The sequence below is a fragment of the Drosophila teissieri genome, chromosome 2R (assembly GCF_016746235.2).
Source record: "Drosophila teissieri strain GT53w chromosome 2R, Prin_Dtei_1.1, whole genome shotgun sequence".
Lineage (NCBI taxonomy): Eukaryota > Metazoa > Arthropoda > Insecta > Diptera > Drosophilidae > Drosophila > Drosophila teissieri.
The window spans coordinates 17,475,051-17,496,308 of NC_053030.1; the positions used below are offsets into that span (position 1 = coordinate 17,475,051).

Below are 21,258 nucleotides of genomic sequence, written 5' to 3' on the forward strand. Positions count from 1 at the left end.
AGTGTGTGCACACCAGAACGGAAAGTGAGTGTACTAACAGCCATCTAGTATATTTGCCCAGTGTGACCCTTGCTCACCAAGTGCGCGCTCTTTTCAAATTTCCAGTGATATACAATAAACGTAGCTGTTTTGCTTTAAAACATCTTTATTTCCTTAATCAATTAATAATCAATTTGAGTTCGTTTTCAGTTTCTGCGAATATACTGCGAGCGATCAGTTTGAATCAACGTATGTCCGCCAGCATTAATGACTTGGGTGGCTATTACAAACGAAATGCTGATAAGTGAAAAACGATTTTTAAGATTGCATTTATATGCACTCACCAGCCTCCGCCGTTGACAGAGCCGCAATCAGCGCAAAGAAAAAGCCGCAGATCTTCAGACAGTTCATGTTTACAGAGTGAATACAAGTTCTACTGTGATTAGCGATCCGGGGAGACCGTGCTTATATACCAATGAACGCCGGCTGGGAGCTTTGAAAGTGGAATTTCCAATGGGGGAACAAATTCCCCAGGGTCACGATCGGAAATAAAGCGCATCTGAGCTGAAAATGCGCTTGTAGCTGATACGAGGGAATACTACTAAATGCGTTGCCACGAGATAAAGGTTTTTTTAATTGATTTAGGTGCGAATCAAATGCGAAACACAGAGCATCTTTGTTTAGCACCCTAGCAAAAATGATACTATCTTATTTAAAATTAATTAGAAATTATAGTAATTAATAGTTAGTGCACGCAAATGTTTTTTTAAGAATATAGAGTCATTATATTTCAACCTGAAGTCGATTATTATTATACTGCTTAATGTGGGAATGCTATAAACTAAACATACTACTAATTAAAATCAGTTAGATTACATGGAAAACACATTAAAATGAAATATCACTGGAAGAATTTCTTATATTATCGAATGTTTGTATTAAGGTGAATTACTAAGCCACTAAATAAATCGAATTCTAAAGTAAAATGACTCGATCTTGACCTTCCACAACGAATAAGAAGTCGATGCCAAATGGGTGCTATGAATGAAAAAACCAACAGTTCTGGGGCAAAACCACAGCGAATACAATTGGACTCTTTCATTGTTGCAGATATAAAAACGACAGTTTCCGAGTAAAAACCATTAACGACCTTTTCCAGGAGAAACTCCTCATAAAGGGTATGGCAATCAAACCAAACTGGATTGAATACTGCGCTTTTCGCGCCCAGTTCCAGTTATTCTAATAGTCGAGACAGTCAGAAGCCGGCATTAATTGAATTGCGTAGAAAACCCCGACAGGTTCTCGCTTCACCTGAATCGCATTGCATGAACATGAACAACAAACAAACGAACCTCTGATTGACGAGCGCAGAGATAAAGCCGATCTTTTAACCTGTGCAATCCCCCAGGTTGTTGGAATCGCCCAGATCTCTGCCCAAGTGCAGTGCTATAAAAGAGCTCTGGAACTTTGGTGGGGCATCAGTAGCTCCCTTGTTTTACCCAGCTAACCAACAACCAGCACACCTCAGGAATCAACATGAAGTTCTTCCAAGCCGCCGCCCTTCTCTTGGCCATGTTCGCTGCCCTCGCCAACGCTGAGCCCGTTCCCCAACGTAAGTGTTACATGATAAATTAAAATAATAAATATTAATAAATTAATTCAATGTATCACAGCTGGAACCGTGCTCATCCAGACCGACAACACCCAGTACATCCGCACTGGTTAGGATTGGTGCTGAATGTTGACCCCACACATTTGCCTACCCATTTGGACTTTTGAATAAAAACATTAAATTACCTAAACAAACTTTGCTTATTTACTACAATAGTTAACTTACTGCTGTTGTGGGAGGGATGAATTAAAGTAATAACACACTTTGTTTATATAAAAGTAGAAAATACTGATAAGCAAGGTACAAAAGTCATGTTGATTTATATCAGTAAAAATTTCGTCATCAAAAAAGTAACAATATTTAAAAATCAAGTTATCTGATTATAAAATCAACTTTTATGATCAAATGTAAGGCATTTTATCACATTTATCATACAATCAAAAGTTGACAAACAACTAATTTTGTAGCCGAAGTTAATACTAGTTAATAAACAACAATTTTAGATAACAGATAATTGCCTTTTGGTATACAATTCGTTGGAAAAAAGCACATGTAAAAACAGGTATTTGTAGAGTGTTTGAACTCCTCGATTGGGAGAGATTCGCAAACAAGTCTAGTGAGTGTTTGTCACGTGCCAATTACTGGTAATTATCATAAAACAAACAAACTGCAAGCGCCTCTGGATTTTTTCTGGAATATCAGTAGAGTGTGATTGACATCGACTCTACTCTTGTCACAAATTCACACTCATCGCTTTCGAGCAGTCATGTGCAACTGGTAGTAACTTGTTATTTGTATCTAAATGGAAATTGTTTGCAACTTGTTTTAATTGCTCGACTTGCAAACTGCTGACGGCTAAGCGGCCAAGATGGGCGCAACTGGGCTAAATGGATGGCTGGATTTGCGATTTGAACTGCAGCGCCAGCCACTCGAGAACAACAGTTCATACTTATTTCAACAAATATACAAATATATATGTATATATATGGATAAGTGAACGATGCCTGGCGCAACTTGAAACAATTTGCCGAGCGAAAACTATTTGGTTATCCTGTTGCAGTCACTGAAACCGCTCCTTTTGCTGGCCTATTGTTTTGCTTTCTGCGTTGTGAGTTGTGCGTTGTGCCACGCCCACCAGCAACGCCGCCTCTATATGGTTCGTTACATCAACAATTATTTTAAACTTTCGCCGCAAGTATTTCCTTAGCTGGTTTTACGCCTGAAATAAATCGTAATGGGAGTTGCCAGTTGAAAATGTCTGCCGGCGACAAGGTATATATACATCCATCCATACATACATATAATATATATGTATTTATATTCTTGCCTCCAGGACCTCTTTAGCCCAGGCTAATCCTTTTGATATTCGTGCGAAGGCATTCCTGGCTACGCAGGAACAATTTGCGCCGCTTTTGAAGTAGCCAACTATGCTGCCCTTCCATTTCAGTGGGGCTACTTTCAGTACTTTTTGCGGTGGAAGTGGGCGATGTTGGCCAAGTCAATAAGCGAGTACCTACCTCCTCCAGATTCCCATCGCAATCCAACCCATCGCATCCCATACCCAAATCCGGAATTTTGCGATTCGCTTTTGGGCCAAATCGTTCAGTTTCAGGTTGCCTCGCCAAAACCATTCAAAGTGATTTTCAGCGCAACTTTTAGCCAATCAGTATTTGATTCCCTCTTTTTGGCCAGCGGGCGTTTATTGAAAATTAATTTCGAAAATTTTCGCAACTGTTTTAGCAATTGCAGCTGCAAGGCATACTCCGATTCTTTTTGCCCAGCCCCGCAACGAAATGAACAAATTCCCCAGTTTGGCTCGTGCCTGCCCAGGATTCTCCCCTCTGCTTCCCCCTGCTTCTCTTGGCTCCCCTTTGGTCTCCTTTGACTATTTGCCTGGCTGCACCTGCAGACAGTCGGTCAACAGGGCAACTAGCTGGCCAGCATCCCGAGTCCGGACTCAAGCTCAAAGGCAGATGGACTGGCTGACTGACTGCTCATGGGGTGCGAATCACGAACCGAATTGCTTAACTGCTCCTCGAGGAGGCAGGACTCTTGAGCTCACCGCATTTCCATGCACGTCGCACGGCATTAAAGTTTCAACTTGCCAAGGTGGTGCATGAAAAATCAGAGATTTTATTTGCAACTGCAAGAAAAAGTTCACTTCTGCCTTCAGTCTGCGTAACGAATTTGAGATTAATCCTTTACTCAACTGTTGACAAACTTTGCTGTTCAAAGTACTTAAAAGTAGTAAGTAGTAGTAAGGGTTGTGACTTATTTATTAAGGATATATTAGAGATTAAGGTACACATTACGCCTGCCCAAGGGCTGTTCCTGCCGACCATTGCTGCAGTTCCTGCTGCCATCCTTGCCGTACACCGCCTCAAACTGGGCCAGCTGACGCGAGCTGACCGTGGATATATTTGGATTGATCAGCCAGGTGGTGGGCAGCACGACGTCGCCATTGTCGTAGGTGCCGTGGTAGGAGTAGTGACCAGCGCCGAATGGCTGAAGTAGCGATTCCAAGTGGAAGGGTGGCAGCTCAATCGAAGATCCTGGCCGCAGGATCCACCTGAGCTGATCGCAGATCTGCTTGAGTGGCTCGTTCTTGACGGCACTCAGCGCAAATAGGTAGGACAAGGTGAGGTACTCCAAGTTGCCCTTCAGCTGGTTGCATCGATGAAGGGCCTGCATCTCGAGGCAAAATTGCTGCTGGCCAATCGAGTGCTCGGATTTCAGGCTGCCCCACTTGAAGATCGCCTCCACAAAGTGGTATCTGCCATGCAACTCGGCTCCACTCAGCTGAGGCATAAAGTTGATCGCCGTGTATATCCGCATGATCACAGTGCTTCCGTTGTTTTCCAGCACCGTCGCCATCGGAAGATCCTCGTAGTGCGTCCACTTCAGGGGCAGCCTTAGTTGCCTTTTGATCACCGAGTTCCTTGGTATATCAATTGGCGAAGGCTGTCGCTCCAGCTTGGATTTGAGCCTGCTGTTGGCCACTGTATTGACCACATCCCGCAAGATAGTTCTTCCCGAGTGAACATTGAGGATAAAGGCCACGGCCATTGTGCAGCTGACCAGCATCATGATGAGCCTCGAGTCCTCGGCCAGTTGCATTACCACGGCAAATGCTCTGATGAACTTCAGCCAAACGAAGTCAATTATCGGTAGCAACATTGTGCAGGTGTGACAAGTTAATTGAAAATGTCGGTCAGCAAGTGAAAGTGGATAACTGTGGGATAAATCTGCGGTCTATATTCAAAGGCAAAGTTAATCCCTTTATTCATCTTCTATATAATGACTTAAAGACAAGAATATGTGTTAGATGCGTGTGTTCAATGAATAGACTAGAGATACAACTATGCCCACATGCTCGCAGGACTTGGAAATCACCTGGCAAACTGGGAAACTGGCAAAGGCATTGGTTCAATGCTTTGTTTGGCCTCTCAATTAGCTGGCTCATTGCTTGACCCACCTATTTATTAATTACTCAACGGACTGGAATCTGCCCAGAGCCCGTCACTTTGAGAAATCCATGCTGGGCACGAGCATAATCCAATCAAAACTTCGAGAATTGGGCGAGTCAGGTGCAGTGCTATTCGAGCACTGTCGAATGCCCGATGGCCAGCCACTCGAAGTGGCTCGGATTATTAATTTGCAAGGATAGGTCAGTTACACTTCTAACTGGCACATTTACGACCGACCGTGTGCGGACGCAGGCTCGGCTATGCCCAAGTTTTGTTGCCCCAAAGTGAGCCATTTCAGTTTCAGGGCTCATGAAATTGTGACCCCCACAGGCCATGAATGTGGTATCCTTTTGTTTGGGCCACCACGTTGGATGCACTGGAAGCGGTGAGCCATAAAGCAGATAGGCCCACGACAAGGACAGGGGACACACAACGATGTCGGTTTATGGGGCTTTGTGCCAGGACACTTCAACACACAAATACACACACAAACACAGAGACACACACAGACACACACAGGACTCAGGACTCACAGGCTGGGCAACTCGAATAAATACCTAGCAGAGACAGGACTTCTGGGTGCGGGCATCCCGGGTCCTGCATCCTGCCTCCTGACTGCCAAAGTTCTCGGCGCGTGCTTCATAAAATAGTCATAATGCATGTTTTTATGAAATATGAAGTGGCCAAAAAGTTGCTGCCCAAGCAGAAACCCCACCGAAAGCCCCCAGCGTCTGCGTTGGCCTATTTGGTGCATAAGCCAAAACCAAAATGTAAATATTTTGCCATGTAATTATTTGTATACAGGACTCGAATTCGTCGCTTCATGTGCCTGTGCCTGTGCTTCTGTAAGTGTGTGCCTGTGTATGTGTGAGCTTATGCAGAGTCTTAAATGTATTAGTGAGGCCATTAAAAGTTGCCAAGTCTCCAAGGAGAGCAAGCCGAAGAAGTGAAATTGCATTGGGATTTTGGTCTTGGCTTTGGCCCCCATAAAATAATCATCTATTGCCAGCAGCATCGTTGGCAGGAAGGATTTTCGAGTTTCGACCGTTTCCAAATGCCCGACAGGTTGTGCCCCAAAGTGCTGTATATAATATGCATTCACTATATATACATATATACTATATATACATACTTTTTAGTTCCGCCAAAAACGCTAAATACAAACAGGCCATTTTCTATTTCAGTACCTTAAACTGAACAAATATTGTAAGCTATCAAATTTAAATAGTGTTTTCCCCATATTTGCCCATGTCCTTTATGGGTTCTTTCCTAGTACAAGCATCGTTTGTTGTGGTCATAGGTAAGGTTGTTTGCGAACAGGACACACACACACACACACACACCTTTTAAAGAGTCCTGGCCATGACAGGCTTATGGGTTTATGCTCAGCTGAAACGCTTTTACGGCGACCAGTGGCTACTGTCAATATTAACTGCTGCCCAGTAATTAAATTGAGACCATGGCAGGCACACAAAAAGCGAACGGATATTATTGCCCCATGAGGCAGCTTTCCTTTACGTACTTTGTGATTGGCGTTTTTGGGTGGGGGGAAGGTGGGAAAGTGGGGCTGTGTTCGGTTCGTTTTGGCGATAACTTTTGACACGGCAATACACAAATATCGCTGCAGCCCGGCGAGTTGACATAAGTAGGAACATAATAACGAATTTATCGCCTCACTTATTTTCACTTGCCTGGGCAGAAGTACGCATATTGGAGCAACTTTTATCGCTGGTGAAACAAAACTTTCCCGGTCGAGAGTAGTTACTTGCCTCACTCACCTTCCTCGCTGCAATGGAATTAGCAAATCAATGCGATATCGTGGAATTCGGGTGCTTCAGCCAGGTATTCGCACTTTTAGTCCGAAACAATCGTAAGAAAAATAGTGAAAGTTTCAATTTGACAATAATTTCTTGGCTGCCTTGCCAATTCTTTGTTAAATTTTCATTAAGCTATCCAAAACTTTCTTGAAGTGCACCTCTTGAGCTCTCGTCCTCGGTGTTTGATTAGCGTTTTGTCTCATTTCGCTTCCGACGAAAATGTCCTTGCTGCTGGGCCCTTAGTCGGGCGCATGGCATCCAATTTCAGCAGCAACGAGTTATTAATCCCGAAATCTGCCCTCCAATTCCAGCGCAGCACCTCTCAATGAAATTGCTTGTTTACTTGGAATTATGCAAATTTCAGCGCAATCACAGAAGTGATGAGGCCAAATGACAAATACGCCCCCCCTCCATCAAACCGACCCACATCCATGGTATCCTTGTGTGTCCTGCAGATGTTGGCCATTCTGGCCAGTTGCATTGCAGCGCTGTAACTAGAATCCCCTTAAGTGCTTGCTTTGCTTGGAAATTGAAAAGAAATTATTATAACTTGTATTTGCATTTCGCTGGCTGGACTTTGGCGGATGAGTTGAGAAGGATTCCTTGAACGCCTCGGGCACTTTGGATGCCGAAAGTTTTCGTTTTGGGTTTCAGGTTTCAATCTTTTTTAGGGGCAACAAAAGTCAAGGCGGAAAATGTATGCAGTGTACGTTGGGTGGTGCAGTGCAGTGTAGAAATTTGAGCCACTTTTGCCCTTTTGCTGATAACTGCGATGGATCTGCCTTCGTCCTTTCGCAGGACTTGTTATTAAAAAACTTTCGCCGAGTGCGTCGCATGTTTGGTTCCGCAGCTACTCGGTTATTTTCCCACTTATTTTCTCTAGCTCGCCGGCGAAAGTTGAAGTTCAAAATTAAAAGGATTAGCGACAGGGACGGGGCATCCGGTGGCCCAAAAGCAACTTTGCAGTCTATTTAGTGCTACGGTTATTTTTTCGGCACGCAAATTTGGCCAGAAAGCAAAGTTTTTTGATTGCAAACTTTCAATGTGATTGCCGTGCATTTCTTTTTTTTTTGTGTTGCGAGAAAATGAAGATGACTGCAACTTATTGAAGGTCCCACCCAAGCAATTTTTTGCACCTTAAGTGGATCGGGGATTGTTCTGCCGGCTGCCAAATGAAATCTAATTCAATTTCTAATAATACCCCAAAGAGAGTGGGGACATAACTTTGTCGAGACATGCTTTTCTGCTTTTGTGCTTTTGTGCTGCTCGAAACTTTGTACTTTCCATACCATACCATGCCATATGTGTGTGTGCTGTTTTTTTTGCTCTGGTCTCGACTCTCGAAATTGAAAAGCAAAACTTGGCCTGCAGTTGAGAAAATGGAAACTGCATTTGTATACAATGCATTCGAGCTGTCCAAAGTTCAGGGTCCTTCCGAGATCCCCCAGATCCTTTGGACTCTCTCTGAGTGTATGGGTGTGTGTGGCTCTGTGTGTGTGTGTCGCACCAAGCTGTCAACACATTGCCTTTGACTCGAGCTCCGGGATTCGAATCGAGCACTTCCTTTACCGCTCCCCCGGACCCTTTGTTGTTGTTTATCGGAGCGCAAAAGTTTGCGATGGAAGCTGCAAAGTTTCGGAGAACTTTTCAACCTCCACCTCCGCTGTAAGCTGCTCCTTTGTGAGCTGCAGCAGCAAAAACTATTAAAAGTGTATCGAATCATTGGAGCTATGGCTATTCTCAAGCCGAGCTTATCGAATTACTCCTGCGACATGGGCGACCGAAGAGCTGAGCTAAGTGGCAACCGTGTTTATGCCACATCGGTGTTGCATTTGTCTATAAGGTCGCCAAGGAGTGGATAACAAATGTCACATTACTAAACTTTAAGCACGGTTTGGTAAAAATTAAAGTCACGTTTCAACTTTAATCTCTTCCTAAGCTTTAAAGTTGTTGCAAAGCAGTTTCGCAACTAATTTCCATTAGTCGATCAAACATGATTGCCACATAATACACTTGCTGATATGGTGCTTTGATATACACGCGTATAATTGAAAACCTTATCACCTTAAAGCAAGGTGCATCTAGTTTTCTTTCTGTGCATAACTGACTGCAAATCAATGACAAGTGAAAAGGTACCAAATCATGGCGCAAAGCATTTTGCCAGCCAAGCCAACTAACTGAGCCATCCTGCAGAGGGCAGTTATGCCAGGACACGCCAGGACTCCAGCCGTTTGTCGATGACTCCCAGACAACTGCCATCCCGCATCCTGGAGATCCTGCAGTGTGAGGTATGCAGCAGCAGCAGCAGCAGCAGCAGCGTGGTGTGGCAAGGAACGGGAACGGTAAACTGGTCATGTCAATGGACGCAAAGTGTCCCTGTCCCTGTCCCTGTCGCTGTCCCTGTGCTACGTGACTGACATTAAGTATTGTCGGGGTCCTGCCTCTCGCTTTTTTCCATCTTTTCGCTAGCCACGTTTATTACTCTTGCAAAAATCATGCAAATGTCCTGGCCAAAGGATGCCAAGCCAGCACCGCCCCGTCCCGTCCTATCCCAGCCTGGCTTATGGTCGATTTCGAGCAAACCAAAGTGTCCTCTAATGGTAATGGGTCCTAAATGCGCCTTTCAACCTCGCCAGCCGTTGGATCCTCGGATCCTCTCCGGCCGTGGAGCATTCGGGAAGTGCCAAAGCGAAAATAATGTGTCAAAACATAAAAGGGGTCCAAAGAGACACTCAATTTGAGTGCCAGCCGTTGGAAGAGCCGAGGTTCAGCAGTGAAGTGAAGTCTACAAAATGCTCCAGAGTGCCTGCAAGTGGGTACACTTTATCCTTAAGGATATGGCTACAGATTTGTCAGATTAAACAAATAGTTTATGCTCCAAACTTTATTACTTGTGCTCCGTTTTGAAGAGTTCTGTTTGCCAGCAGTGTTTGCCAGCATGGTGCGATTAAAAATGTGCAAGCTAAAAATCATGGAAATTTCACTTTTGCAATCTGCGCCAATCAATTCGCAATCTTGGCCTCTTCCTCTTCCTCTCACACTCCCAGTGCAACATTTCCATTTCCCATTTCCAATCCCAACAAAATTTCATTTACATTTTATTCAGCAATTCTCTCATTTTTTCTAGTGCAGTATTTTTTCCGCGAGCGGACTCTGCGCGATTTTCAATGAGGAAAACAAATAATTTTCCTACTTTCATTTGCAGCATTTGCTCTGGAGCTGATGGTTTTGCCATTCGCTTTACGATTGCCCTTGGCGGTTCACAGTGGGAATGGTGATCAATTTGGAAAGTATTTTCCAAGAATATTGCTCAAATATTGGCTCATTATGATACCATTTCATGTAGTAGCCTTAAATTCGGAGATCCTCATCCAAATTTAGATGAATCCTAGCTCGATTATAATATCCCCGCTGTGTGGCATGGTGCACAGAAGCCATCAACAATTGACCTTCCAGTTTGTAACCACTTCATTAATCGCAAGCTGATTGGAAACTTCTCCCATGGTGCAGTGGCTGTGACATTCCGATCCACTGCGGTGGATCCGCATCCACCGTGGAGTGCTTTTCTGCCCAGGACGACATCGCCAGTCGCTGGAATCCTTTGCTGCTGGTGGCATTAATATGCAAAGTATGATATGCTCTTGAGCTGCGATTTGTTGCACTCGATTGGGCGAGCTTAAATTTACATGCAAATATTGAAACGCAAGCCACGTGCCACACAGCGAATGGAGGTTTAGCAAAGGGCAAGGACGAGGACCAGGACAAGGGGCAGGATGAGGACCAGGACGAGGGGACAGGACAAATATTTGCAGTTCATTAATGTTGTGCTAGCGAGTGTCATTGAAATTGGATTTGTCAAATGTAATCGCATTATTATTTGAGCTATGTTCGCGGCACTGGAGCTACTTCATAGAACCACTCAGAAAAAATCCTAGAAACAAGTCACTTTTAACCCTTATCATATGGAAAGATAATGGATAGTGCTCCCTTGATACATCGTTCTTTCTAGAGAACTAGTGATGATCTCTGTGGCACATATTACATATTAATATTAAAATAGTACTTCTAAAACAAGTGTTTATTTGGCGTTGCTTCTGGACCTGAGCCCCCTAAGTCGAAGGTGTATCTTTGACCCGTATTCAGAGTGCCTCTGCAGCACTCGCATTGCATTTCAATTAGGGCCATGTGTGGACACATCGCTCCCCCTTCCTGGCCCGCATGCGACGTTGTCCCCAGATGCGACCAAGTGGAAGCAGTCACCTGGCGGAGCAGCGCGTGCCTGGCCAAGTTAAGCGGCACACGACCTGCGGGCAGTGCAACAATTGTTACCTGTTGCCCGGGACACGTGTGCATTAATCCGCCCCCGGGGGGCAGAGAGCTGAAAAAGTTGAAAGGTGAAAAGGCTGGAAAGTCGGTGTAAAAGAGGTAACGTGCCGCGTTTTTTCCCACCCCTGCCGGCGTTGACCTAATCCAAGGTGCGAAAATGCAATGGACTTGGAAAATATGCCCAGCATCAATGGATATTCATTCAGATGCCTGGCATGTGCCGCTCAGCCAGGGATTTGCATGGAATCTCGGAGGCAAGCATTTTCGATATGCCCGCTTCAAGTTATGCCGCATATTGAAATATATCAGAAGGCATGCGGGGCATGCACTGGCTTTAAGGAGGCAAACATTAGATCGTAAGTAAGGAGGCGGAAGTTCATCAGGTAGCCAGGATGCACAGGATGTGCGTTGTTTTCCCGCCGAACAGCCGAGCACAATCGGCCAGGTTCGAGGTTCTGGCATTAACTGGACAAAGTACGTGTAAATCCCCGGGCCCTAATGTGTTTCTCATGGCCCATTGAACGAGGCCTACACGCACAGGCTAATAGGATTGCCGAAAACCCAGTGCACCGCACTTGGCCGTGAGTCCGGGGATCCTGGATGCAGTGGCATGAATGGAGCGGCCAGGACGGGGAAGTTGTCTAATCTGTGAGCGAACGCTCGCCGTACGCTTTTGTAGCTTACACTCGCATTTGCATTTGCATCTGAATGCAATTTTAATTATACAATGCCTCTGGCAGGTCCTGCACCGTATCTGCAACTTGTCTCTGTCTTTGTCTTTGTCCGTGATTGTGATTCTGTGTGTGTGTGTGTGTGTGTGGGTGTGTTACTGTGTCTGTGTGTCGTTATCCTTATGTTTTATGCATGCGGCAACTGCGCGTTAACCGTTGCCGTTGCTGCCACTGCAGTTACCGGTTCCCATAGTCGACCGTTTGCCGATCCTTGTTGTACCGCTGACCGGCTGCCTCTGCTCCAGTGTCGCGTATCCTGCGACCTGCGTCCTTTGTCCTTTCGCCCGATTGCCCTTGCAAATGCATGCAAATTTAAACAGTGATTTCTGGCCATTCAATTGACATACAATTTTCCACTCACTACCAGGGCCAGAAAGGCAGCCAGAAAGACAGATAGTGTTTGGCAGTGGATTTCCTAGGTAATATCCTTTAGTAATATCCGTCCACTTTATTGCTTTGTGCACGCTTTCATTAATTTTAATTTTATTTTATTTGCCGAATACAACGTGTGTGATCATTTCTAGCCTTGAAAAGCTTATTATAATTGCATACGAGCATGGTAGCTATTTAACTTAAAGTAACGCAATGTAAGTATTTTAGTAACTACATAGCCATTGAGCTTTAGAACTCATTTGAATTTTTCCATCATTTTTAAAGAGTTACACCTTTCACCTGAAATGCTTATACCCAGCTAGGTAAAGCAGAAGCTTAGCCAGCACCACTCCTGCATATTCATATATCCTTGGGGAAGGAGTGGAGCTGAGTTGTAGCTGCGAGCGGAATGGGAAGCGTTAATCAAACGCTAATGAAAGTAAATCCTCCTTCGAGCGCTCAATTTGTTAGCCCAGGGCGGGGATTGAACCGGGGAAATAGTATTATAAAAATACACAACGGTAAACTTCGCTAATTACATCAGGAGTAGAACGCAGTCGTCGTCGAGCAGCAGAGCGCAAAATAAATTGCACCACCCACCCACACACTCGAAGGATATGAAAGGATCTGCAGGTGGATGGTAGTTGGTGGTTGGTGGTTGGTTGTTCAGGTGGGAGTAAGCCATAACTCGTTGGCGGGCGCAAGGACATGGCACACATGCGACATACACACACGCAAGGACGTAATAGCGACAAGGACACCCTGGGCCACGCGACTGTGACACATTCACCCACTCGCTTTCCGTCGGGCAAACTCCACGATCCAACCTCGCTGGCTTGGCAAGGCTTCAAACGCTTTAAAAAAACACGTATTTCAAGGAGGCGATGTGTTTCTTATTTCAAGGACAACAGTCAGCAGCACGGCCATTCAGATGTGAGCTAGGAGTTACTGGTGAAAACGACTATGGCATATCGGGTAACCGGCGAAAGGGCACATTTGTTAGACCAAAAAGGAAGGAGGCAACAAAGTTTTCTTTTCTTTACAAAAGTGCCGACTTTTTCACTGATTCGCAAATTGGAATTTCAATTTTAGATCAACATTTGCCCCGAATTTCCTGGGAACACACTGCATAATTTGCAATGCTAAGCAAGGGTAGCCCTAATGAAGAGAATGGATGGCCATGTCTTTTGAGTCCTGGATAAGAATTTCCTTAGTTGCACTGCCTGATTAATGGTGGTTCCAATGGATCGAATTTTGCTGCATGACTATGTGCATTGGTGGTGCATGTGGGAGGATGTGGCAGGACGTGGCAGGACCTGGCTGCTTTGCGGTGTGCACTTAACCCACTGACAGGCGCAGTAGTAAAAACTTTTGAGCTCTGCTCCAATTGCTTCGGCAACTTTAAATGCGTTTTTTTTCATCGCCCTACCCTGGAAACCCTAAATTAGGGGAGTGCTAAAAGGGAAGCTGCGACATATGCTAAATATTAATAATGTGTAAATATTAATTTGGGAAAATAGTATGCAATTGAATTAAATAATACCAATTTTAGACAATCAGCAATTTTAATCAGTTTTCAAATAAGTTATAGAGAATATGCTGTCTTGGGAGAAAATCAAGTACATTTATTTATATCATTTTAAACTATATGTATCTGGAAAATACATACAAGTTGCTTAGTCAGGATACAAACAGATTCGACCCCAGGGCAAGGCTCTGTTTTTGTCCTGTTTCCTGGGCTCCTTTTTTCATCTGGCAGAATTACTTTCGCAGTATTTTTCTTTGGCTGTTAATGCTGCGTAAGGATGTTGCCAGCCGAGTTGTTGCCGTTGCACCGAGTCGCTCTCAGTTGCTCTGTGTTGCTCTGTATTCATTATTTATACGCAGGTCCTGGCAGTCAGAGGCTTTTTGCATTGTGTCTGGGCTAATAAAAACGCAGCAGCTTCAGCAGCAGCAGCAGCAACAGCAGTAGGAGCAAGTTGTATTTTCTAGTCGAATTGAATGCCTGCGGTTAGCTGCAGCGTCGTCTTGGCAGGACGCAGGAATTGCTCCTGGCCAGCAGGACTCTTCCTTGTGATGTTGCTGCTCTCTCCTCTACCCTCTCCCTTCGTGTTCGACTACGTGCAAAAAGTTTGTCCTCTGGTCAGCAGTGCGTTTTGACCACGTCCATGTCTGCATCTTGTGCAGCCAATGAATTGAATTGTTGCCTTGTATTTTGTTTTTTTGCTCTACTCTCTGCTTTTCGTTATGTGCTTTTGTTTATGCAGGCGGAGCATAAATTTTCTAAGGTTTTAGTTTGCGGAAAATTAATTTTTTGTTCTCTGTGTTTGTGTATGTGTGTAAGGGAGCCCTCCTGCTTTTGCTGTATTTGCTTTTATTATATTTTATGTGCTGCACAGAGAAAGGAATGAAAAGGCCAAGGGGAATGCGGAAAGTTTGAGGAAAAAACCAACTGCAAGTAAATTAAAGTTTTGCTTTGTTCGTCTGTCTGTCTGTTTGTCTGTCGGCTTAAATAGCCGGCAAAGTGTTTTCGTTGTCAGCTCAATTGGTCCGGAACGAGTCAAAGATATCCGCAAACAGAAAACCATTTCGAGTTAAACTAAACTAAGGACGCAAATGAAATAAAACCAAATAATACCTTTAAATAAATGACGGAAATCTTGAGCTATTCAAATGTTATGGAACTTCGCTTATTAGCCATTTGGTTTCAATTCAAGTGCGCTGTAATTAAAATGCAATTGTTCGCCGTCCTTTTGTGGGGCTAATGAGCAATTATGAGCCATCAATTGGCAGTGGCACACAAGCCGGCCGAGCTGCAAAAAACAAAGAAAATCCGCCAAAATGAACATTTTAAGTGGCTTCAAAGGACACGTACACACACACATACGCAGCCCGAACAGCAGAGTTCAATATATCAGAACTTATTTGGTTATTTCTTGCTACAGGTTCACTTGTAAGCTTTCAACAGGAGGGTCAGTTAGGAAAAACGTTCCAAAATATTTTCTAAACACAAACTGCTGCTTAATTCATAAAATGCTAATGGTATGTGCGCCTGCTTCTAGAATTCTGGACACTGCTGTCCGCATAAAAAGGCGCCTCCGCGCTGCAATTCAAAAAGCGGCGACAACTGTGAATGGCTTTTGTCGATGGCCCAGGTGGCAAGGTGGCACGGTTGCCGGGCAACAATCGCACGTGGGTTCTGGGCAGGACTCTAATCGGAAGCGGTGATTTCCCGGCCTCGTTTGGCTGCGCTGCTAACTTCCAACTTCCGTTGGAGGCCGGCGTTAACGGGCACATTAGGTGCATATGTGCGAATTTTCTAATTAAAATTTTTGGCAACTCATTTTCCGTTGCTGAGGCAGCGGCGAGCAGGTGCAAATCGCATAATGGGTTGGCTGAGGCGTTAAAGCGAGTGGGAAATCAGTAGTTAACACCAGTTTCCGAGTGCTCTGAAATTGAAATGCACGTAGAGAGCATCGTGGGGAACAGTAAAAGACTGCGATAAACTATAATTGCAGCTGGTTCTCACTTGTGATAAGCACATCCTGCTAAATAGCAGGTAACTCAACACATATGAGGTCACTAAAATAAATGCGTAGCCAGCTTAACCATATAAAACTTAAATCTTTTAATAAACTCTGGGAGACAATCAACTCCGAAGTGAAATAAAACCAAAATAGCTGTAGAGAAGGGGAAACTTAGAACTAGTTTAGCATCTAAGAACCTTTTCTTTTGGGATTGGAAGTATCAATTAGGAATTAGCGGGTTTAAAGCACAGTCTAAAGGACATAACACAATGGCAGCTGCTCGGTAGTTTCTTCTATTGCCATAAAAGACATTAGAACAACGCTTAAATTAAATGCTCTTATGTGCCTTTGGGGAGCGAGTCCTTGCCCACCATCTCACCGTCTCACACATGCAGTTTGGTTGGGGGGTCCTGTTCACCCAGTTGACTCCATTAAGCAGATGCGTAGTTTCCTTAGGGTTAAGTGTTGGCCCTGCCACGCCTCCCGCCGCCCGCCCCTTGCTCCTGGCACCGATTTGGGCCCACAGCGAAAACGCTTTCGAATCGAGTGTGTAATTGGTTTTGTGGCCAGCACACACACACGCACACACATACCCAACAAACACAAGCAGGCGACTTGGAAAGTGCAGTAAAATAGGACCTCTGTTTTCCAGGACATTCATTATGCATATGGGTGTGTGTGTGTGTGTTTGTCTACGGACAAGTGTGAGTGTGCAATTGTGTGTGCATGTGTGCAGACAAAAACACTTGAGAGCATCTATAAGGCGCTCTAATTAATTGTTAATGAGTCATTTGGACGGATTATTAGTGCTGTAACGATTTGTAATGACGCCTAAAACACATCTCTCACTTGTGAATTATTAAATGCCACGTTGCATAATTCCATTTGAATTATTCAGGCTGTCCTCGAATCAGCTGTACTGCCGATTACCACCTTCAATATAATTTGCATACATCGAAACAAAAAGGGATTGTGAGATAATTCATTTAATTACATGCCTAATGGCGTTCGAGTCGTGAGTTTAAAGATGCGAAGTTTTAAACACTTAAATCATATCTAAATCTTTTATAATCATCTTAAACACTTAATTACAAACACATTTCTTGATGTTTTACACAAGTTTGGATTTAAAAATATATAAATTTCACTTGATGCGCTGACCAAAGGATTTTAACAATGTTCCTACTCTCAAGGATATCAAGTTTACTTGCTTTGCTTTCCAGCTCTGTTCTTTTGGTTCCTTTCCTCAACTTTTACGCTTGATTCTTATCTAACTGTCAACACTTTTGCGGTAAATTAAATTAAATCATAATTTCAATTACCAGAAAATCGACCACAAAAGCGGCCAACGGTCATTACACTGGCCGAAAGAGCCCCCCCTTTCTTTTTTTTTTCTACCCACCCATCTGGCCATCCCGCTCAATTCATTAACACTTCAAAGTTTTCTGCCCCACTCAAAAGGGAATAGAAAGAGACGGGGCGATGTGGGGCGAAAGAGAGGGGGCATGGCACGCAACAACACTCGAGGCGTTCGTTAATTTGTTAGATGAACAACAAGCTGCTGTCGCATCTCTAAGGTTTTTGCGGCCAGACCTCCACTCCAAACATTTCCTACGGAAAAAATCTCACAGCCTCCGGGCGAACGGCAAACAATAAATAAGCGCAAAAGAGCAAGGGCTACTGTGCGAGTGGGATGGCGAGCTGTACGTACGTATATATAGAGCGCACCACAACCGGAAGAAACTATTGTTCCGGAAAAGTATGCCCAGCTAGTTGCGGATGATGTTGGCGGCGGAAAAAGAGGCAAAAAAATGATTTCGCACAAACTTTTCTGTTTAGTCAATCATTTTAATTAAGTAATTTTTTTTCGCCTACTTGTCGTAAAAGTTTTAATAGACGGCCCAGCGCAATGGAGTGCCTCTCTCTCTCTCTAACTTGTTGTTGGGCTGGTGGATGGTACAAAAAAAAAAGGAAGAAAAAAACTCGTAACTGCATTTTGCGGTTAATTATAATGTTGGGCCTGATTACATTTGCCAAGTCTCTAGTTCCCCCGGCTGGTGACTTTCAGTTAATTGCCGAGATTTGAAGTTAGTTAAATGTGGACCAAGTTGCTGCTGGCGCACAGAATAGCCCTGTTTTGCTCCCAAGACGAGTTTAGGTCATGAAAAGGCCATAAAAAAGTTTCGCGAAACTTTTATTGGCCGCTGATCAGGCTGCGCCACCACTTTTGCACCTCTTCAGCCAACGCTGGTTTGTTGCACATTTCTGCCGGCCGTGTAATTAATTTAGTTTACTCTTGAATCACAAGAATTTAAGTGAAATCAATGAATCCAGCTGCGGCAGAAGAAATCCGAGTTTTTCCCTCAACCCCGGCCAACTATCTGTACCGCCCCGGAACTTCCGTTCTTCCCGATGCTCGGGAAACTTTTAGTCCCGGCCACGAATCGAAGTTTAAACCACCATCCACCGCCCATCCAGGTGGATGCACCTTGCATGTTAAGTGCCGCCCACCACCGCCCATCCCGCCCACTTGTCCTGCAGCCATACGCTTGATTTCCTAACTAAGCACGCAAATGAAGCGTGTGCCCATCAAGGATGCGACTCCATCTCTCTGCGGTTGCACATGGCAGTTATACGAGTACGGCTGCGATGCGTATGTATACGTATGTATGTAGATATCCACCTGGCCAGACGGACCGATGCAACAAGGAGGAGCAGGAATCGTGGCACGTGGAGACAACCGCAGAGCAGCGGCAAGGATATCGGAAATGGAGCGGGAGCAGTCAGGGAGCAGAGATGGGCAAGGTGAGCGGAGCTCAAGCCGTGTTTAATCGTGGAAATTATGCAATTGCCATGCACTGGGTCCCAGCTGGCACAGTGGTTGCAAACTTACTCAAAATCGAATGAATCCAGAAGACTAGGGATCCTCACTATATTCTGAAATAAGCAGAATGCTTAAATCATTCAGGATATTATGTACCCTTAGCAGTAGCTACATGAATCCTCTAACAAATCCATTTGCTGGGAAGCAGGAATGACTACCCAAGACATCCTTTTTGGACCAATCCCAGCAACTCTGGACCAAAACTCACCTGATAATTTGGCAGCGCCAGTCGTCGCCAAAGTTCATTAAAAGCGCTGCCCATAGAAGTGAGTAGAACGAATGTGTGTGTGTGTGTGGGTATGTGGGTATGGAGAACGTGTTGCACTAATTAGCAGATCGAACATCTAGTTCTAGCACCTCCCCAGTGCCCGACTGTATATATAGGCCAGGCCACTCTCGCCGAAACTCAGTTGCTGTGTACGGAAGTTGTGTTTTGTCCAATCGAACGGCTAAAAGGAATCGAAAAATCCAGAATCCAGAATCCAGAGACCAGAGAGTGCCAAATGGCGGCCACCAAGTACGACAGCTTCGAGAAGATATGGTCTGGGCCAAAGGACAAGGAGTACTACGGTCCGGATATGACGCTGGGCGAAGTGGCACTGATCATTCTGCGCCTGTACTCGGACAAGGTGATGCAGGTGTATGATCCCACGGGCGAGGTGCTCACTGGTGGCCAGTTGCTGGAGCAGAGTCGTCGGTTGGCCCACGCCTTTCAACGCTTGAAGCTGCAACGCGGCGATGTGGTCGGCATTTCGGCCAAGAACACCACCTATCTAACTGAAGTGGTCATCGCAGCCCTGCTGAATGGAACACCCATCAACCCGCTGCATCCGGACTTTGATGCCGGTACAAGAAACCAGATATATGATTAAATAACTTGTAAAATGTTTAAATCTATACACAGAAACCACGGCCTACATGTTCGAGATCACGAAGCCCAAGGTGATCTTCTGCGACCTGGACAACTACCAGACCTTGAGCGCGGTCAAAAGCAGCATCAAGTTCAAGACGGAGATCATTCTGCTCACCGGAACCCTGCCCGGAGTGCGTAACATTCGGGATCTGCTCGCAGATGGCTGCACTGGATACGATGAGAAAACGCTGTAGGTAGAACATAAACCAGAAGCTCACAATAAGAACCCTCAAGCTAGTTCTGATCCTGCAGCTTTGCCTGCCCGCATCTGAGTGGCGATGATACGGCCTTCATCCTCACCTCCTCGGGTGTAACCGGTTTGCCAAAGGGCGTAACCCGTTCGCATCGCAGTTTGCTGAACAGCGCCAAAATGTGAGTAGAATGTGGCGATGGCTTTCAAAGAAATATGACCCCTAATGAAGAGATTAAACAGCCCTCAGCTCTTCACCTCGGACACAGTTCTGTTCTGCTTCAGTCCGCTCTACTGGATCAGCTGCGTCTTCACCCTGCTCGCTTCGCTGGTCAATGGATGTCGCAGGATCATCACCAATCGTCCTTTCAGCGTGGAGTACCTCGCTGACCTCGTGGAACGACACCAGGTCAGCTTCGTGCTCACAGTGCCCCACCACATGGCACTGCTGGCCAAGAGCCCGGAGAGACAGGAGCTGGCCGCCAAGATGGAGTCCGTCAAGTCCTTCGTGTGCAGCGGCTCCAAGGTTCCGCTGGCCATCTGGCGGCAACTGTACGAGCTACTGGGTGCGAACAGATTCTCCGTGCTCTACGGCCTCACCGAGACCGGCGGAATCTCCAAGAATGTGGGCGGTCCACTGGGCAGCGAGGGCAAGTTGCTGCGAAATGTCCAGGTGCGTCTGGTGGACCCACACGGCCAGTCCTTGGGTCCCAACCAGACGGGCCAGATCCTGGTGCGGCTCAACCTACGCTGGGGCGGCTACTACCACAATCCGCAGGAGACCCAGGTGACCGTCACGCCCGATGGCAAGTGGCTGCTCACCGGCGATCATGGATACTTCGACGACGAGGGATGCCTGCACTACCAGTCCCGTGACACGGATGTCTTCAAGTGCAATCACTTCCCCATTTATCCCAAGCAGATCGAGGACGTCATTCTCCATCTGCCCGGAGTCCATGAAGTGGCTGTCTTCGGCATACCCGACGAGGTGGCCACCAATCTCACAGCCTGCGCCGTCGTCCGGGAGGAGAATGAGCTGGGTGGTCAGCTAACCGAGGCGGATGTCAAGGGAGTTGTGGCGGAGCATCTGAGCGATGCCTTCCACATCCGCGGCGGAGTCTTCTTCGTGGACAGTCTGCCAAAGACGCAGAACAGTAAGGTGCAGCGCAGGAAAATCTGGTCGCAGTTGAGTGAGGCAACCACCCATCTGTGAGTTAAGATTAATGCTAAATATAATCAGTTGCTTTTAATCGTGTTTCATAAATATAAACATAGTGAATCATCATCAGAAGAACGGTCAACGAAATTGAAAAGTTTCCATGTCTGCTGCACTGCTTTTGATTAGTTTTGATTAGCGGGATACAGAAGATGTCAATGAGTAAATCAGCATCTATTTTAGTTGACACTGGCGACAAGCATCGATGTCTTGCCGTGTCCGAC

The 21,258-nt window shown here is 45.4% G+C and overlaps 4 protein-coding genes across 9 annotated transcripts; 2 read left to right on the forward strand and 2 right to left on the reverse strand.

Moving 5' to 3' along the window:
* Positions 1-127: 127 nt before the first annotated feature.
* LOC122612412 (daisho2) lies at positions 128-483 on the reverse strand. Its single transcript, XM_043786013.1, has 2 exons — positions 324-483; positions 128-259 (listed from the first exon to the last, which is right to left on the reverse strand). The coding sequence occupies exons 1-2, from the start codon at positions 388-390 to the stop codon at positions 186-188; spliced, it is 141 nt and encodes a 46-aa protein (XP_043641948.1). The 5' UTR covers positions 391-483; the 3' UTR covers positions 128-185.
* Positions 484-1,438: 955 nt separating this feature from the next.
* On the forward strand, positions 1,439-1,781 carry LOC122612414 (daisho1). Its single transcript, XM_043786014.1, has 2 exons — positions 1,439-1,591; positions 1,653-1,781. The coding sequence occupies exons 1-2, from the start codon at positions 1,516-1,518 to the stop codon at positions 1,703-1,705; spliced, it is 129 nt and encodes a 42-aa protein (XP_043641949.1). The 5' UTR covers positions 1,439-1,515; the 3' UTR covers positions 1,706-1,781.
* A 2,080-nt stretch (positions 1,782-3,861) lies between these two features.
* LOC122612411 (carbonic anhydrase 15) lies at positions 3,862-6,968 on the reverse strand. 5 transcript variants are annotated; one of them, XM_043786009.1, is made up of 2 exons: positions 6,837-6,968; positions 3,862-4,843 (listed from the first exon to the last, which is right to left on the reverse strand). In XM_043786009.1, the coding sequence occupies exon 2, from the start codon at positions 4,766-4,768 to the stop codon at positions 3,881-3,883; it is 888 nt and encodes a 295-aa protein (XP_043641944.1). In that variant the 5' UTR covers positions 4,769-4,843; positions 6,837-6,968; the 3' UTR covers positions 3,862-3,880. The 5 variants fall into 5 exon arrangements, with proteins under 5 accessions (XP_043641944.1, XP_043641945.1, XP_043641943.1 ...); XM_043786010.1 differs by having other exon boundaries at positions 3,862-4,823; positions 6,837-6,965; XM_043786008.1 differs by having other exon boundaries at positions 6,828-6,939.
* Positions 6,969-19,139: 12,171 nt separating this feature from the next.
* LOC122612096 (4-coumarate--CoA ligase 3) lies at positions 19,140-21,242 on the forward strand. 2 transcript variants are annotated; one of them, XM_043785477.1, is made up of 5 exons: positions 19,140-19,561; positions 19,620-19,818; positions 19,881-20,000; positions 20,062-21,027; positions 21,094-21,242. In XM_043785477.1, exons 1-5 carry the CDS (start codon positions 19,219-19,221, stop codon positions 21,161-21,163), a joined length of 1,698 nt encoding a protein of 565 aa, XP_043641412.1. In that variant the 5' UTR covers positions 19,140-19,218; the 3' UTR covers positions 21,164-21,242. The 2 variants fall into 2 exon arrangements, with proteins under 2 accessions (XP_043641412.1, XP_043641413.1); XM_043785478.1 differs by having other exon boundaries at positions 20,062-21,103.
* Positions 21,243-21,258: the final 16 nt, after the last annotated feature.

Excerpts from the sequence above, each read along its gene's own strand:
- LOC122612412 (XM_043786013.1), bottom strand. The coding sequence starts at position 390 with ATGAACTGTCTGAAGATCTGCGGCTTTTTCTTTGCGCTGATTGCGGCT. Across the intron at positions 260-323 it reads TCTGTCAACGGCGGAGGCTG|CCACCCAAGTCATTAATGCT; the intron begins GTGAGTGCATAT and ends CGTTTGTAATAG.
- LOC122612414 (XM_043786014.1), top strand. The coding sequence starts at position 1,516 with ATGAAGTTCTTCCAAGCCGCCGCCCTTCTCTTGGCCATGTTCGCTGCC. Across the intron at positions 1,592-1,652 it reads CGCTGAGCCCGTTCCCCAAC|CTGGAACCGTGCTCATCCAG; the intron begins GTAAGTGTTACA and ends AATGTATCACAG.
- LOC122612411 (XM_043786009.1), bottom strand. The coding sequence starts at position 4,768 with ATGTTGCTACCGATAATTGACTTCGTTTGGCTGAAGTTCATCAGAGCA.
- LOC122612096 (XM_043785477.1), top strand. The coding sequence starts at position 19,219 with ATGGCGGCCACCAAGTACGACAGCTTCGAGAAGATATGGTCTGGGCCA. Across the intron at positions 19,819-19,880 it reads GGATACGATGAGAAAACGCT|CTTTGCCTGCCCGCATCTGA; the intron begins GTAGGTAGAACA and ends CTGATCCTGCAG. Across the intron at positions 21,028-21,093 it reads AGTGAGGCAACCACCCATCT|TGAATCATCATCAGAAGAAC; the intron begins GTGAGTTAAGAT and ends ATATAAACATAG.